The sequence below is a fragment of the Lithobates pipiens genome, unplaced genomic scaffold (genome assembly GCF_037356315.1).
Source record: "Lithobates pipiens isolate NorthernLeopardFrog02 unplaced genomic scaffold, aLitPip1_a1.2 Scaffold_47, whole genome shotgun sequence".
NCBI classification, from domain to species: domain Eukaryota; kingdom Metazoa; phylum Chordata; class Amphibia; order Anura; family Ranidae; genus Lithobates; species Lithobates pipiens.
Genome location: NW_027507871.1, coordinates 4,788,419 through 4,808,214, shown reverse-complemented (window position 1 = coordinate 4,808,214; position 19,796 = coordinate 4,788,419). Strand labels below are relative to the sequence as shown.

Here is a 19,796-nt window from a genome sequence, read left to right as displayed (position 1 = left end):
TGTATGGGACACACCATGAGACACTCCATGGGACATGCCATGGGACACTCCATGTTTGTATGGGACATGCCATGGGACACTCCATGTTTGTATGGGACACGCCATGGGACACTCCATGTTTGTATGGGACACTCCATGGGACACTCCATGTTTGTATGGGACACGCCATGGGACACCCCATGGGACACGCCATGGGACACTCCATGTTTGTATGGGACACGCTATGGGACACTCCATGTTTGTATGGGACACGCTATGGGACACTCCATGGGACACTCCATGTTTGTATGGGACACACCATGGGACACTCCGTGTTTGTATGGGACACACCATGGGACACTCCATGTTTGTATGGGACACGCTATGGGACACTCCATGTTTGTATGGGACACTCCATGGGACACTCCATGTTTGTATGGGACATGCTATGGGACACTCCATGTTTGTATGGGACATGCTATGGGACACTCCATGTTTGTATGGGACACGCTATGGGACACTCCATGTTTGTATGGGACACGCCATGGGACACTCCGTGTTTGTATGGGACACACCATGGGACATGCCATGGGACACTCCATGTTTGTATGAGACACGCCATGGGACACTCCATGTTTCTATGGGACACGCCATGGGACATGCCATGAGACACTCCATGTTTCTATGGGACACGCCATGGGACATGCCATGGGACACTCCATGAGACACACCATGGAACTCTCCATGTTTCTATGGGACACTCCATGGGACATGCCATAGGACACTCCATGGGACACGCCATGGGACACTCCATGTTTGTATAAGGCACGCCATGGGACACTCCATGTTTCTATGGGACACGCCGTGGGACACTCCATGGGACACTCCATGTTTCTATGGGACACGCCATGGGACATGCCATGGGACACTCCATGAGACACGCCATGGGACACTCCATGTTTGTATGGGACACGCCATGGGACACTCCGTGGGACACGCTATGGGACACTCCATGGGAAATGCCATGGGACACTCCATGTTTGTATGGGACACACCATGAGACACTCCATGGGACATGCCATGGGACACTCCATGTTTGTATGGGACATGCCATGGGACACTCCATGTTTGTATGGGACACGCCATGGGACACTCCATGTTTGTATGGGACACTCCATGGGACACTCCATGTTTGTATGGGACACGCCATGGGACACCCCATGGGACACGCCATGGGACACTCCATGTTTGTATGGGACATGCCATGGGACACTCCATGTTTGTATGGGACACTCCATGGTACACTCCATGGTACACTCCATGTTTGTATGGGACACTCCATGGTACACTCCATGGTACACTCCATGTTTGTATGGGACACTCCATGGGACACTCCATGGGACACTCTATGATTGTATGGAACACTCCATGGGACACTCCATGTTTGTATGGGACACGCTATGGGACACTCCATGTTTGTATGGGACACTCTATGGGACACTCCATGGGACACTCCATGTTTGTATGGGACACGCCATAAGACACTCCGTGTTTGTATGGGACACGCCATGGGACATGCCATGGGACACTCCATGTTTGTATGAGACACGCCATGGGACACTCCATGTTTCTATGGGACATGCCATGAGACACTCCATGTTTCTATGGGACACGCCATGGGACATGCCATGGGACACTCCATGAGACACACCATGGGACACTCCATGTTTCTATGGGACACTCCATGGGACATGCCATGGGACACTCCATGGGATACGCCATGGGACACTCCATGTTTGTATAAGGCACGCCATGGGACACTCCATGTTTGTATAAGGCACGCCGTGGGACACTCCATGGGACACTCTATGTTTCTATGGGACACGCCATGGGACAAGCCATGGGACACTCCATGAGACACGCCATGGGACACTCCATGTTTGTATGGGACACGCCAGGGGACACTCCGTGGGACATGCCATGGGACACTCCATGGGAAATGCCATGGGACACTCCATGTTTGTATGGGACACACCATGGGATACTCCATGGGACATGCCATGGGACACTCCATGTTTGTATGGGACACACCATGGGACACTGCATGTTTGTATGGGACACGCCATGGGACACTCGTTGGGACATGCCATGGGACACTCCATGTTTATATGGGACACTCCATTGGACACTCCATGTTTGTATGGGACACGCCATGGGACACTCCATGGGACACGCCATGGGACACTCCATGTTTGTATGGGACACGCCATGGAACACTCCATGTTTGTATGGGACACTCCATGGTACACTCCATGGGACACTCCATGGTACACTCCATGTTTGTATGGGACACTTCATGGGACACTCTATGATTGTATGGAACACTCCATGGGACACTCCATGTTTGTATGGGACACGCCATGGGACACTCCATGGGACACTCCATGTTTGTATGGGACACTCCATGGGACACTCCATGTTTGTATGGGACACTCCATGGGACACTCCATAGGACACTCCACGTTTGTATGGGACACTCCATGGAACACTCCATGTTTGTATGGGACACTCCATGGGACACTCCATGTTTGTATGGGACACTCCATGGGACACTCCATGGGACACGCCATGGGACACTCCATGTTTGTATGGGACACTCCATGGGACACTCCATAGGACACGCCATGGGAGGCTCCATATTTGTGTGGGACAATCTATGTTTGTATGGGACACTCCATGTTTGTATGGAACATTGGCTCCATGCTTGTATGGGACACTCAATGCTTGTATGGGACACTGGCTCCATGTTTGTATGGAATGTTCTATGTTTGTATGGGACACTCCATGCTTGTATGAGACACTGGCTCCATGTTTGTATGGGACACTCCATACTTAGAATACTCCATGCTTGTATGGGGCACTGGCTCCATGCTTGTATGGGGCACTGGCTCCATGCTTGTATGGGACACTGGCTCCCTGCTTGAATGGGACACTCCATGTTTGTATGGGACACGCCATGCTTGTACGGGACATTCCGTGCTTGTATGGGACACTCCATGCTTGTATGGGACACTCCATGCTTGTATGGGACACTCCATGCTTGTTCGGGACACTCCATGTTTGTATGAGACACTCCACGTTTGTATGGGACATTGGCTCCATGCTTGTATGGGACACTCAATGCTTGTATGGGACATTGGCTCCATGCTTGTATGGGACACTCAATGCTTGTATGGGACATTGGCTCCATGCTTTAATGGTACACTCCATGTTTGTATGGGACATTGGCTCCATGCTTGAATTATGGGACACTCCGTGTTTGTATGAGACATTGGCTCCATGCTTGTATGGGACACTCCATGCTTGTATGGAATACTTCATGTTTGTATGAGACACTCAATGCTTGTATTGGACACTGGCTCCATGCTTGTATCGGGCACTCCATGCTTGTGTGGGACACTCCATGCTTGTAAGGGACGTTGGCTCCATGCTTGAATGAGACATTCCGTGTTTGTATGGGACACTCCATGTTTGTATCGGATATTGGCTCCATGCATGTATGGGACACTCCATGTTTATATGGGACTTTGGCTCCATGCTTGAATGGGACACTCAATTTTTGTAACGGACATTGGCTGCATGTATATATGGGACACTCCATGCTTGTGTGGGAAAATCTGTGTTTGTATGGGATATTGGCTCCATGTTTGTATCGGGCACTCCAGTTTTGTATGGGACATTGGCTTCATGTTTGTATCGGTCACTCCGTGTTTGTAGAGGACACTGTCTCCATGCTTAAATGGGACACTCCGTGTTTGTAATCAACACTCCATGTTTGTATGGTACACTCCATGCTTGTTTGGGACACTCCATATTTGTATGAGACACTCCACGTTTGTATGGGACATTGGCTCAATGTTTGTATGGGACATTCCATGCTTGTATGGGACACTCCACATTTGTATGGGACACTCCACGTTTGTATGGGACACTCCACGTTTGTATGGGACACTTCATGTTTTTATGGGACACGCCATGCTTGTATGGGACACTCCATGTTTGTATGGGACACTCCATGTTTGTATGGGACATTGGCTCAATGTTTGTATGGGACATTCCATGCTTGTATGGGGCACTTCATGTTTGTATGGGACACTCCATGCTTGTTCGGGACACTCCATGTTTGTATGGGACACTCCATGCTTGTTCGGGACACTCCATGTTTTTATGAGACACTCCATGTTTGTATGGGACACTGGCTCCATGCTTGTATGGGACACTCAATGCTTATATGGGACATTGGCTCATTGCTTGTGTGGGACACTCCATATTCGTATGGGACATTGGCTCCATGCTTTAATGGTACACTCCATGTTTGTATGGGACATTGGTTCCATGCTTGAATGGGACACTCTATGTTTGTATGGGACACTCCATGCTTGTATGAGACACTGGCTCCATGTTTGCATGGGACACTCCATACTTGGAATACTCCATGGTTGTATGGGGCACTGGCTCCATGCTTGAATGGGACACTCCATGTTTGTATGGGACACTCCATGTTTGTATGGGACACTCCATAGGACACGCCATGGGACGCTCCATATTTGTGTGGGACAATCTATGTTTGTATGGGACACTCCATGTTTGTATGGGACATTGGCTCCATGCTTGTATGGGACACTCAATGCTTGTATGGGACACTAGCTCCATGTTTGTATGGGATGCTCTATGTTTGTATGGGACATTCCATGCTTGTATGAGACACTGGCTCCATGTTTGCATGGGACACTCCATACTTGGAATACTCCATGCTTGTATGGGGCACTGGCTCCATGCTTGTATGGGTCACTGGCTCCATGCTTGAATGGGACACTCTATGTTTGTATGGGACACTCCATGTTTGTATGGGACACTCCATGCTTGTTCGGGACACTCCATGGTTGTATGGGACACTCCATGCTTGTTTGGGACACTCCATGTTTGTATGGGACACTCCATGTTTGTATGGGACACTGGCTCCATGGTTGTATGGGACACTCAATGCTTGTATGGGACATTGGCTCCTTGCTTGTGTGAGACACTCCATGTTCGTATGGGACATTGGCTCCATGCTTTAATGGTACACTCCATGTTTGAATGGGACATTGGCTCCAAGCTTGAATGGGACACTCCGTGTTTGTATGAGACATTGGCTCCATGCTTGTAAGGGACGTTGGCTCCATGCTTGAATGGGACATTCCGTGTTTGTTTGGGACACTCCATGTTTGTATGGGACATTGGCTCCATGCATGTATGGGACACTCCATGTTTATATGGGACTTTGGCTCCATGCTTGAATGGGACACTCAATTTTTGTAACGGACATTGGCTCCATGTATGTATGGGACACTCCATGCTTGTGTGGAAAACTCTGTGTTTGTATGTGATATTGGCTCCATGTTTGTATCGGGCACTCCAGTTTTGTATGGGACATTGGCTTCATGCTTGAATGGGACACTCCATATTTGTATAGGACATTGGCTCCATGCTTGTATCGGTCACTCCGTGTTTGTAGAGGACACTGTTTCCATGCTTAAATGGGACACTCCATGTTTGTATGGGACACTCCATGTTTGTATGGGACACTCCATGTTTGTAATCAACACTCCATGTTTGTATGGGACTTTGGCTCCATGTTTGAATGGGACACTCAATGTTTGTATGGAACATTGTCTCCATGTATGTATGGGACCCTCCATGCTTGTGTGGGAAATTTCATGTTTGTATGAGACATTGGCTTCATGTTTGTATCGGGTACTCCATGTTTGTATGGGACATTGGCTCCATGCTTGAATGGGACATTGGCTCAGTGATAGTATCGGTCACTCTGTGTTTGTGTGGGACACTGTCTCCATGCTTGAATGGAATACTTCTTGTTTGTATGGGACACTCCATGCTTGTATGGGACACTCTGTGTTTGTATGGGACACTCCATGCTTATGTGGGACCCTCAATATTTGTGTGGGACACGGGCTCCATGTTTGTATGGGACACTCCATGCTTGTACGTGACATTGGATCCATGCTTCAATATGGACACTCCGTGTTTTTATGGGACATTGGCTCCATGCATGAATAGGCCACTCCATGTTTGTATGGGATACTGGCTCCATGCTTGTATGGGACACTGGCTCCATGCTTGTATGAGACACTGGCTCCATGCTTGTATGAGACACTGGCTCTATGCTTGTATGAAACACTGGCTCCATGCTTGTATGAAACACTGGCTCCATGCTTGTATGAAACACTGGCTCCATGCTTGTATGGGACACTGGCTCCATGCTTGTATGGGATACTGGCTCCATGCTTGTATGGGATACTGGCTCCATGCTTGTATGGGACACTGGCTGCATGCTTGTATGGAACACTCCATGTTTGTATAGGACACTTCATGCTTGTATGGGACATTGGTTCCATGTTTGAATGGAACACTTCATGCTTGAATGGGACATTGTCTCCAAGCTTATATGGAACATCCATGCTTGTGTGGGACACTCCATGCTTGTATGGGACACTGGTTACATGTTTTTTCAGTACACTCCATGCTTGTATGGGTCGCTGGCTCCATGCTTGTATGGGACGCTGGCTCCATGCTTGAATGGGACACTGACTCATGCTTGAATGGGACACTGGCTCCATGTTTGTATGGGACACTGACTCATGCTTGAATGGGACATTGGCTCCATGCTTGAATGGGACACTGGCTCCATGCTTGTATGGGATGCTGGCTCCATGCTTGTATGGGACACTGGCTCCATGCTTGTATGGGACACTGGCACCATGCTTGTATGGGACACTGGCACCATGCTTGTATGGGTCGCTGGCTCCATGCTTACATGGGACGCTGGCACCGTGCTTGTATGGGACGCTGACTCCATGCTTGTATGGATCGCTGGCTTCATGCTTGTATGGATCGCTGGCTCCATGCTTGTATGGATCGCTGGCTCCATGCTTGTATGGGTCGCTGGCTCCATGCTTGTATGGGACGCTGACTCCATGCTTGTATGGGACGCTGACTCCATGCTTGTATGGGACGCTGGCTCCATGCTTGTATGGGTTGCTGGCTCCATGCTTGTATGGGACGCTGACTCCATGCTTGTATGGGATGCTGGCTCCATGCTTGTATGGGTTGCTGGCTCCATGCTTGTATGGGTTTCTGGCTCCATGCTTGTATGGGACGCTTGCTCCATGCTTGTATGGGATGCTGACTCCATACTTGTATGGGACGTTGGCTCCATGCTTGTATGGGTCGCTGGCTCCATGCTTGTATGGGTCGCTGGCTCCATGCTTGTATGGGACGCTGGCTCCATGCTTGTATGGGTCGCTGACTCCATGCTTGTATGGGTCGCTGACTCCATGCTTGTATGGGTCCTGGCTCCATGCTTGTATGGGTCGCTGGCTCCATGCTTGTATGGGACACTGACTCCATGCTTGTATGGATCGCTGGCTCCATGCTTGTATGGGTCGCTGGCTCCATGCTTGTATGGGTCGCTGGCTCCATGCTTGTATGGGTCGCTGGCTCCATGCTTGTATGGGTCGCTTGCTCCATGCTTGTATGGGTCGCTTGCTCCATGCTTGTATGGGTCGCTGGCTCCATGCTTGTATGGGTCGCTGACTCCATGCTTGTATGGGTCGCTGACTCCATGCTTGTATGGGTCCTGGCTCCATGCTTGTATGGGTCGCTGGCTCCATGCTTGTATGGGACACTGACTCCATGCTTGTATGGATCGCTGGCTCCATGCTTGTATGGGTCGCTGGCTCCATGCTTGTATGGGTCGCTGGCTCCATGCTTGTATGGGTCGCTGGCTCCATGCTTGTATGGGACGCTGACTCCATGCTTGTATGGGTCGCTGGCTCCATGCTTGTATGGGACACTGACTCCATGCTTGTATGGATCGCTGGCTCCATGCTTGTATGGATCGCTGGCTCCATGCTTGTATGGGTCGCTGGCTCCATGCTTGTATGGGTCGCTTGCTCCATGCTTGTATGGGTCGCTGGCTCCATGCTTGTATGGGACGCTGACTCCATGCTTGTATGGGACGCTGACTCCATGCTGGTATGGGTCGCTGACTCCATGCTTGTATGGGTCGATGGCTCCATGCTTGTATGGGTCGCTGGCTCCATGCTTGTATGGGTCGCTGGCTCCATGCTTGTATGGGTCGCTTGCTCCATGCTTGTATGGGTCGCTTGCTCCATGCTTGTATGGGTCGCTGGCTCCATGCTTGTATGGGTCGCTGGCTCCATGCTTGTATGGGTCGCTTGCTCCACGCTTGTATGGGTCGCTTGCTCCATGCTTGTATGGGTCGCTGGCTCCATGCTTGTATGGGACGCTGGCTCCATGCTTGTATGGGACGCTGGACAGTCTTAAAAGAGTCATGTATAGGAAAATGAGGGTAGATATAAATGAGAAAATATTAACCATATACATACACTATATTATTATTCTTTCTTGCAATCCACGTTGGATCTTTCATAGAGCTTCCAATTTTTCTGTTTATCGGTAATTCATTCTTGTTCTCAAGGCACAGCGATTTCTGCACATTTTGTAGGAATTACCAGCATATGTACGGGGTGGCAAATCTCTCTGAAAAATGAAAAAAAAAAAAGAATCTAATATGTACTTGGATAGAGCTATATCTGCTTGGTCAGGTCTGCATGCATTTTTTTGATGATATGCTGTCCTCCATAAGACATTAAGAACAGTCCCCCGTTTGTGCTGTTGTTTTCCAGTCATTTGAAGAAAGAAACTGACAAAACCCTGTAGTGAAGTCCCGGGGTCGGAGGTCATCTCACAGCTTGCAGGCATCTGACTGGACAAGGCAAGATGACTTCAGAGCTCCTGAGATCTGACCCTGGTCCTCGCCGAGGGGCAACTAATTCATGTGACCAAAAACCAACGCCCAAGATATGCAGACTGGCAGCAGGGGAGTTCAGAGAGGCTTCCTAAAAGTACAAACTCTGATCAACCTCCCACTCCCCCCTCCCCCCCCCCACCACCTACCATAATGCACTTATATGACCTACCCCATGGCACTTGCCTTTTGGAGTGAGACAGACAACACAAAAAAAAAATGGCCGTCGTGCCGAAAAAGAGAATGCTGCTCAATGAGATACGGATGCCCTGCTGCAAGGAGACAGCCCTTGGGTGACCTACTGCTTCCTGAGACTCTCCCTCCCCAAATTGTGAAAATGAGACACCCTTGTGACAGTTAAGACGCACTACGACCTTCAGAGACGCACAGGAAGTACACTGTGAGAACTCGCGCAGAGAGGCAAGCCCTTGATGGACAGAAGCACTTGTGACCTGGAGGGGGGGGGGGGGAAGAAATCTGCTGGAAGGGACAGACTCTCTATCGTGAGACTCCTCAAGTGAGGCCCGAGAGGCTCCCGCTGACCGAGCGATGCTCTGCACTGGAGGGGACATGCATTTGTAGAGAGTGACGGCCTGCCCCATGATCCTGACATCTCATGGACAATATTTTTATTTTTTTTGTATGTAACGTGTCACTAATGGTGTGTTTGGCTGTGTGTGTGACAGAAGCTTCACACTCTCCTCCTGGTGACGTGTGTGTAACTAGAAAACCGCGTGTACCGGTTGTGGCACTTGTATGTGGTTGGCGGTTAGAATCATCTGTGGTTGCAACAATGTCCTTCCTGGGGAAGCCCACCAAGGAAAGCCAACAAGCCAATCTACATACTGGTCAGATGTAGTAGGCACTGAGCCATTCGCTAAGGGTCCTTCCAGACCTGTCCATTCCGGTGCATTGCGTTAATGTGTGCTGTCCTAAAGCTGGACTCCCGGGGGGGAAATAAAAATCTGGGGTAAATGCTTGTTTATGCCTAGGGCTCCTCGCTTCCCCAGCGGCTGGCGCTCTCCTCTTCCCCCTGAACCTCCACGTGGTTGGTTGTGTCTCTACATCCTCATATACCATACAGGCCCATTGGCCCGGCATTGTACTTATGTGCCTGCAATCGTTGGAGAGCCTTAGAGAAGAGGCTGCCGCCCTCCAATTGGGTCTCCCTTTGGAGGAGCCCCACCTAGTACTTGGCTCGGCCTTGCTTCGTCAGGCCTCCTGAAGAAAGGAGTTTGCCTAGTTTCGGCTCGATGGACTACGAATACCCCAGTCCCTGTCGGGGTCCTTTCTCTTTGGAGGAGGTCCATGTGTATACCCTGTGCACTTTTTTGTGTGCTCTTTTTTTTTTTTTTTTTTTTGTACCTGCTGTTTGCTTTTGAGTGTGCTAACTGCCCCGCGAAGAGCATAAACAAAAATAAAAAGCAGTACCACCAAACACATTCTATTTAAGTGAATAGGGCCGCGCTGCAACCGCAAGCCAAATGCTAGGCTCAAAAAGAGAAAACGGGCATTCAGGAGGTGACAGTATTGCCTACTGATCATCTGTCAGTGCCCCCCATTGCCGGGGCAAGTGTAAACAAACCCTTAAAGTCATTTTTACTGTTACCCCAGGCATAAACAAGAGTTAAACCCTTGGGAGAGTGAAGGGAGCTCCACTGCAAAGGAGTACTTTTCTTTCCTTTTCTTTGGACTTCAGCTTTAAGGCAGCCCATTCAAATGATTGGGCTGACAACACACTATAATGGACCAAAAAATTGGACATGCACCATTTTTTCGGACATTATGAACCATAACACACCGTAATGTTTTGCAATACATGTGTGTGACAGGGATGTTATAGTTGGGGCTATGTTATGTTGGGGTGCCATTGACAATGCATTGCGTTATGTATAATGTGCTGGGGTGCCATTGGCAATGAATGCCACTGTAATGTGTTAAAGCACTTTCCCGCAACACACCAATCTGGAAAGGTCTGGATGGTCCTTGAAAGACGCCACCGCGCCTAAAGCATCAGAAATTAGTGTTTAGTGCCGCAAAGGGAAAAATGAAAACCAGGAGCCTATTTATGAAACCTGAAGAGAGCAAAAATTGCATATGTGTTACAGTTTTTTTGCGCTCATTATCTCCATCGTATTTATAAAAGTATTATCGCACTCTTTCCAAAGTATAGGTGAAAATTAACATTCTGTTGGCTTCTCTGATACTTTCGAGTTGTCCAAGCCAACTGAATGCAGTTTGGGGGATCTACAAAGCCCATTCCCGATGGCACCTGAACATCACTTGAGGTTAAGGTTGATTCCTTTCTGTTGAGTCCTATGGGCTGTTCCTTATCAATAGAAGCCCCAAGCCATCAAGAGGCTTCTCTGCTTCTTCCAAGCTCTCCAAGCCAACTGAACTCAGTTTGATGGATCTACAAAGCCCACTCCAAATGGCAGCCCACCATCACTTGAGGTTAATTTGATTCCTTTCCTATCTTATCTGTTGATTTCTATGGCTGTTTCTTATCTGTAGTGGCCCCTAGCCATCAAGAGGCTTCTCTGTTCCTTCCAAGTTGTCCAAACCAACGGAAAGCAGTTTGGTGGATCTACAAAGCCCATTCCAAATGGCAGCTCATCGTCATTAGAGGTTAATTGGATTCCTATCCTATCCGTTGATTCCTATGGCTGTCCCTTATCTGTATCAGCCCCCAGCCATCGAGAGGCTTCCTTGCTACTTCCAAGCTGTCCAAGCCAACTGAATACAGTTTGATGGATCTACAAAGCCCATTCCAAATGGCAGCTCACCATCACTTGAGGTTAATTTAATTATTTTCCTATCCCATCTTTTGACCGCAGTGTAAAACTTAAAAATGGCCGCCCCATTACGTTAGAGCGCCTCTTCACATCATATTCACCCCATCACTTCAGAAGACCCTTCATATCAGAGGTCCCCCATCACATCAGAGATCCCCCTATCACATCAGAGGTCCCCCCATCACATCAGAGGTCCACCCATCACATCAGAGGTCCCCTCATCACATCAGAGGTCCCCTCATCACATCAGAGGTCCCCCCATCACATCAGAGGACCCCCATCACATCAGAGGTCCCCTCATCACATCAGAGGTCCCCCCCATCACATCAGAGGTCCCCTCATCACATCAGAGGTCCCCCATCACATCAGAGGTCCCCTCATCACATCAGAGGTCCCCCCATCACATCAGAGGTCCCCTCATCACATCAGAGGTCCCCCCATCACATCAGAGGTCCCCCCATCACATCAGAGGTCCCCCATCACATCAGAGGTCCCCCCATCACATCAGAGGTCCACCCATCACATCAGAGGTCCACCCATCACATCAGAGGTCCCCTCATCACATCAGAGGTCCCCCCATCACATCAGAAGTCCACCCATCACATCAGAGGTCCACCCATCACATCAGAGGTCCCCTCATCACATCAGAGGTCCCTCCATCACATCAGAGGTCCCCCATCACATCAGAGGTTCCCCCATCACATCAGAGGTCCCCCAATCACATCAGAGGTCCCCCATCACATCAGAAGTCCCCTCATCACATCAGAGTCCCCACCCCCATCACATCAGAGGCCTATTATATTAGTGTATCCCTTCACATCAGAGGTCCTCCCTTCACATCAGAAGCCCCCCATCACAATAAAGCCCCCTTTACATCACAGACTTGCCCCTACACAAGAGTCTCCCCCATAAAAAATCCCCCCAATCACATCTGAGTGCCCCATCACCACAGAGTCCTCTCATCCATCTCTGATCCAGAGAAAACTGGGTCTCATGCTCATGGCACCCCAGGGGACCCCAAATGGCACCCTGGTTGAGAGACACTGCTCTCAATTCTATCCAAAGGTGGAAAAAAAGGGGTTGGGCTGTAGATACACATTAGGGCTGTAGATACACATTAGGGCTGTAGATACATGTTAGAGCAGAGCCGAGAGTAGCCGAGTGTGCTCGACTCACAGTCACGCCCAGTCCATGTCCATCATAGGGCGGGAATGGGCGTGACTGTGAGCGGAGCCGAGTACACTCGGCTATGTATCTCGGCGTGGCCCGTGGGGCCCCCTATTGGGCAGGGCCCATGGGCTTGAGCCCAGTCTAGCCCAATGGTAAGTCCGGCCCTGAGCATCACGTTTGGACAACTTTGAAGTACAGTTCATACTACTGATTTTAAAGCTCTTCAAGGCAATACTATCCCACCACCATGATTTCCTGGGCACAAAAATGGCAGAATTTGTGAATGGTTCGAGCAACGACATAAAAAAACAAAAAAAAACCCAAAAAATTGATTTCTCTTCCACAGTGCCGGTTATCACCATCGAGTATATTTTGTTTGCACATGAAGTCACACCAACCACCTTCGTCTCCTTTTTTTTCCGGCATGTGTGTCCATACGGAATGAGTGGCTACGTATATATATATATATATATATATATATCTGTATGTAAGTGTATACATTGTACATACCTGAATGTGTGCGCATTCTCCTTCCACACCGGATGTGTGTGCGTGTGCATGAGCGCGAACGTTCGACCCCCTGTACATAATGACGCGTGCAACCCGTGGCTACAGAAAATACATATGTCTGAGTATCCGTGTTGGTTTCTGTATATACCAGGGATGTGTCCAGTGGTGGGAATACTTACTTGTATTTGTACATGAATTCCACAGTGTCCGCATATCTGATCTGTGAGTATATATGTGTATATTAACGCCACAATATATATATATCCTGTGTGAGTGGATGGACCCGAACACCAGTGTATACAGCTTTAAGATACAGAGCGCTTGGAATGGGGAGCCATTGGGGGGGAGGGGCGGGGGGGATTTACTAAAACTAGAGAGTGCAGAATCTGGTGCAGCTGTGAGCCAATCGGCTTCTAACTTTAATTGTTTGGACAATAAAACCTGGAAGCTGATTGGCTCCCGTGCGCAGCTGCACCAGATTTTGCACTCTCCAGTTTTAGTATATCAACATCATTGTCCTAAAGTGTAGTCCACCTAAAACTGGCATTTGGGGTGAAATCTGGCCAGCTATGGCCCTCTAGGTTCTGACGGCAACCATGGGCAAACGGGACATCGGAGGATACGGGGCAAACGGGACATCGACGGATAGGGGGCAAACGGGACATCGACGGATACGGGGCAAACGGGACATCGGAGGATACGGGACAAACGGGACATCGACGGATAGGGGGCAAACGGGACATCGGCGGATACGGGGCAAATGGGACATTGGCGGATACGGGGCAAATGGAACATCGGCGGATACGGGGCAAACGGGACATCGACGGATACGGGGAAAACGGGACATCGGCGGATACGGGGCAAACGGGACATCGACGGATACGGGGCAAACGGGACAATCGACGGATACGGGGCAAACGGGACATCGGCGGATACGGGGCAAACGGGACATCGACGGATACGGGACAAATTTGAAAACAGTGGTCAAAATCGTCCTTTATCAAAAATGTCGATTGACGAATATGGCGGGTAAAATGTCAATATCTCTGAAAAAAATTAAAAAATTATAATAATTCAAAGTCAGCATCTACAAATACTGTAGCAGCCGACTTTTACTATTATGGCCACTTACATGTCCAAGCATCCAGCGGTGTCCTCACCCGAGCCGATTCTTCAATCAGTTCTCGGGTGCTCCCGCCATCTTGGCTAAGGGAAACCAGCAGTGAAGCCTTGCATTTCCCCATGGCAGTGCCAGGACAAGGTCATCTAAAGCCCATTGCAAACATGCCAAACTGCGCCCCCCTCCCTCCTCCAAGATATATGAGTAATACGTATCAGCAAAAATCCCCCTCCCCCCAAGATGTATGAGTAATACGTGTCAGGAAAGATCCCCCCATCCCCCCACAAAGAAAGTGAGCCCTAATCTGCATGCTCACCACTAGGGTTGCCACTCATCCCAGATTCACCCGGACAGTCCAGGTTTTCAATCACGTGTCCGGGTTTCATGCAGACTGAAAGCCAGACACATTATTCAGACTGGGCTGTGGCTCCCCAACTAACCAAAATAGCCACTCACACATCTGCTGCCGTCCAAGCAGCTGCGGGCGGCTGTCTTGGGGGCAGGTTCAGCATCACTGGGGCAGGGCAAGGATGTCAGCAAGAGCAATTTGGCCACACCCACTGTTAGCTGCGGCGCGCTATGCGCACTGCACCGCACTCCTCTCCTTGGGGCACCCAAAGGTGTCCCAGGCCACTAAAGTGTTCGGGTTTGGCTTGAAGAAAAGGTGGCAACCCTACTTACCCCCCCCCCCCCAGCATAAATTCCCCCCTCCTCGCAGTACAAATTCACCCCCCTGCTGGGATCCCCAAACCCAGCACAGATCTTTGTCCTACCACCCCCCAAATACCCCCATCACAAATGCCACCCCCCCCCCAAAAAAAAAAATATCACTCTCCTAGCTCAAATCCTCTACCCCTGATTTTCCACTCCAAGTACACATCTTCTGCCCCCACTCCAAGACCCCCGTCCTAACACAAATCTTCTTCCCTCCATCCCTCCTCCCAACACAAATACCCCAAACATCCTCTCCTAAAGAAATACTTACCTCCTGCCACCCCCCCAACCCCCGAATTCCACCTTCCATCACAAATACCCCCCAATCTCAATGCAGCAGATATGCAGTGCCAAGGGCAGTTGTCCTTCCTGCCCACCCCTTGTCCCGCCCCGCCCCGCCCCGCCCCGCAGGCCAAATCAACTATTGCATCATGTGATGTCACCCAAAATGAAACAAATGCATACGTTCATGTTGTTATTACTTGCTTCCCCATTCGTTGATGCTCGTTACTTTGTCCATTCAGAGATTCAAATACATTAGAATCTCTGAAAATTACATTTATTTTGTATCGAAACTTACATATCCCCCTCCCCCCTCCACCTCATCTGTGTTAATGCTAAATTGACAAAGTGCGTTTTATTTGCCCATAATTTGACCTTGCCAACACCGGCTGTCCAGTGGCGAGATGGATGGAGGACATTATAGCTGCTGAAGTAGGTGGACCGCGATCCGGCATCGTGGCCGGAACATAGAAGGATCCGCCATGTCTTCCAGGATATTGGCAAAGCTGTAAAACACAAATCTGGTACAAGAAAAGTTAGTCAGAGGAAATCTCACTGGCACCGCAATCCTGTATATAGTCTACAAAACATGAAAAAAAAATGTTTTGGGTGCCAGAAATCTAAATCGCAACATCAGATAAAATTCATGTATTTTATTTGATCAATTCATATTAAAAATAATAAAGGACAAAAAAAATATGAAAAAAAAGGGACAGTTAACTCACTAAAAACATTGGATCATTTCATCTTGGATATTCACAAAATTCATTATTTACAAATGGCTGCCACGTTATAGCAATCCTAACATGTTTCGCCGTTTTGTAGGCTTCTTCAGGACATATGTGCTACCACACCAATTTGATATCAATGTGTGAACACCAGTCCAGAAAAAAATAAAAAGGAAGACAAGAATGCTAGGTGAAGGTTTTTGGATCCATTCAAGATTCAGCAGAGGGGACACCCAGAAAAAAAGGGGCGTAGCAAGCTGGTGTTAGCCGTAGGAGGGGTAGTTTTGACATATGATGGATTTAGAGGTAAATATTTGTTTTATATGTTCAAGAACATTTGAGGCAAATCATCATATCCAACATCGCATTTCTACAGTATACAACAGGTTTCTCAACCAGGGTTCCGCGGACCTTTAGGGTTCCTCCAGAGGTTGTAGGGGTTCCTTGAGCAATCAGCAATTTCTTCCTCTCAAATCAGTTCCCACTCACACCATTGGCCTTTTTAGCTATCTGTAAAGGGGGGTAATTCTTCCCAATGACCCAGAAGGGTAAGGAGCATTCTCCCCACAGACCATCACACTAATGTATCCTGAGTTGTAGATATCATCATTTTTAGTAGGGGGTTCCCCCGAGACCGGAAAGATATTTCAAGGGTTCCTTTGTGTTGAAAGGGTTGAGAAAGGCTGGCGCACAACGTTTCAAACGTGGTAGAGCACAATACGGATTTGGAAAACATGGCAATAAAGGTAAAACACCTGAGACATATAAAAATGTAAACCAGAGAATTTTGGGATCAAGAATCTGAGATCGGTACATTCTAGTATTGTATATAAGGAGTAAGGGAGGGAAGAAGAAAAGAAGTCCTGAGAAGGTCGGGATGGAAAAGAAAAAGGAGGAGAGAAGAGCGAAACCTGATAAGCTTAATCAGTCCACGGGTGGGAGAAACTTTTTCAGGGAGTCCGGGGTGGAGAAGTCTACGCCATAGAACCTTGAATGTGTCAAATGTATCATTATCATTGTATCATTATCCATAGCTAACACCTCTTCCATACACATGATGTCATTTACAGTCGAAACCCGCAAGGACAAAGGGGAAGTAGTGGTTGTTTTCCAGCCACAGATAGGAAGAAATTACATTTCTGGGATGCTATGGAGCCCGGGAGCATAGATAAAAGAGCCACAAGTGATGGCTTTAATATGCTCCTCTAAATATTAGACACGTGTGATTCGTTTCGTACAAATCTCAAATTCGTACGAATTTCCCTAAATTCATACGTTCGGGAGGATCCGAAAACACGAATTGCCAATGCTTCCGAATTTTGTACGAAATACGAACTTTTGTTTACGAATCCCCAGGAGCAGGGCCGTCTTTAATATTGATTGGACCCTGGGCAAAAATTTTCTCGGGGCCCCCCCCCATGCAATTTCCCTCTCCACCTGCTCTGAGACATACAATAAATAGCAGCTAGACTTAAAATTGGTTTACTGTATCAGATCAGGCAGAAAGTGCGATTGGTTGCCAGCAGTTACAGCATATCATTACTGCTTACTGATTGGTTGCTAGAGGTTACAGCACACACTATGGCTCACTGGTTAGTTGCTAGAGGTTACAGCACATCATCTCCTCAGTGCAGGGGAGCATGATATACATACGAATGCTGCCTTTATTTACATATCAATGCCACCGGCCGCAGCTATTTACTTAGTAATGATGCCGCTATTTACATATGAACGCCAGTTATTTACATGTAAACACAGGGTCTGCAGGTGAGTCATCTGTACACAACAATAGGGCAGAGCTGGGCAGCATTAGTACCAGCTCTTCAAACTGAGATATCGGGACACAGCACAGGACTAAAACTTCAAGGGACAAGGGAATTTAAACTGGGATAGTTGGCAAGTATGAGGCAGCTGCTTTGGGCCCCACAACAATGACAGGGCCCAGGGCAGCTGCCCCTTTTGCCCTGCCTTAAAGACGGCCCTGCCCAGGAGGAAGTCAGCACAGCACAGGGATGGTGGGAGCCCCCTCATCTAACGAAAAATTCATATTTCCGGTAGGAAATTCTTCAACGGAATTTCAGATAAAGACCAAACTTCCATCGGCATCGACTGTCATATTGAGGTATATATTTTTGCCTTTAAATTCATCGTAACGAACGTTCGTATAAGTTAACGAACCTAACGGCAATTTCGTATTTCGTACGAATTGAAATGGAATTTCGGACACGAAATACGAAGTACGAATTCATTTTAATAGGAACCGTAATGGAACAGAACGAAACAAATTTATTGACGGCGCCCGTGTCTACTAAATATGCACAGCAAGGACTCAATAAATTGATTTCCCCAGCCCAGTAAGGGAGTAACTCCAAACAGGCAGTACTTCCAGATAGACTTGCTTTCAAAAACACCAGTACACCAGATCGGTGCACACGCCCCCCACCCCCCCCCCCCCCACTTTCCCAACGACATCTCCTGAAGAAGCCTGGCGAAACACGTCAGAATTGCTATACCACAACAACCATTTGTAAATAATGATTTTGTGAATATCCAAGATGAAAGGTTCCAATGTATTTAGTGAATCTTAAGTGTCCTTTTTTTCATATTTTGTTTGTCCTTGACTATTTTGAATTGATCAGATAAAATATATTAAACTTATCTGATGCTGCGATTTGGGTTATTGGCACCTAAAAAAAAAAAAAAAAAAAATCCCAGCTCCCTCTCAGAGCATTTTTTTAATTGATTTGTTGAAACAGCATACCAGTTTTGGGTGGACTGACCCTTTAAGACCGCCCATCAGACAAGCTCTCTGTGCGTATGCGTGTCACCCGTATGCTTGAGTATGTGTCCACGCTCACGTGACCCTGTATGGTTGTGTGTTTTTTTTTGTATGGATCCCGATTTTTGGGGCAACACTCTATCTATAAGGCTGGAGTCTGCTTCTGCCTGTATATGTATATATGAGATATACAACTATAAGCGTGTGCGTATTTGTACATATATGTGTGAGTGAGAGGAGGAGAGTGAGAGCTTATGGAGATATAACTGTATAAATATATATGGATATTACACTCCTCCATCACCTCCCCCCCCCCCCACCAATCCCCTCCCCTTTTATACTCTCCCCTCCTCCTGCGCCTTTGCACGATGACTCGCGGCCACCTGTGTGACACGCGGAGGAGCGCTGAAATAAAGTGAAAGGCACTTAGAAATTTGCGTGTTGATAGTATTTTGTCATACAGAACGGAGAAAAATGGCGACTTTGATGTCACACATCACCGGCTAAAGAAGAAAATGCAACAGGTAACATGTCATGATATTTGTAAAATAAGGTCATTTAAAAAGTGATATTATAGTAAGTTGGTGGGGTGACTCGCTCCCACTGGTGTCTTCTACCCCGGTGATGACTATGGCATTATGGGGGCGGGGGACTTTTACCATAAGCAAACCGATCGCCCATTGTCAATATCTGAAACCAAAAAGTGTTGCCTTAGAGCGGGCAGCACAGAGTGTCTACTATTGCCTTCCTCGTGCTCCTGCCAGCACTCTGTCTAATGAAAGAGCCCATTCATGACCAACAAAGCGCTCCCATTGGACGGAGGGTC

At 48.2% G+C, this 19,796-nt stretch overlaps 1 protein-coding gene across 1 annotated transcript in view; it reads left to right on the top strand.

Annotated features, from left to right (window-relative positions):
* Nucleotides 1–19,403, top strand: part of ATN1 (atrophin 1) — a 111,456-nt gene extending 92,053 nt beyond the window's left edge. Inside the window, exon 10 of the mRNA XM_077467135.1 lies at nucleotides 8,751–19,403. Within this exon, the coding sequence (XP_077323261.1) occupies nucleotides 8,751–8,784 (34 nt within the window). The 3' untranslated portion in view covers nucleotides 8,785–19,403. The remainder of the gene's footprint in view (nucleotides 1–8,750) is intronic.
* Nucleotides 19,404–19,796: the final 393 nt, after the last annotated feature.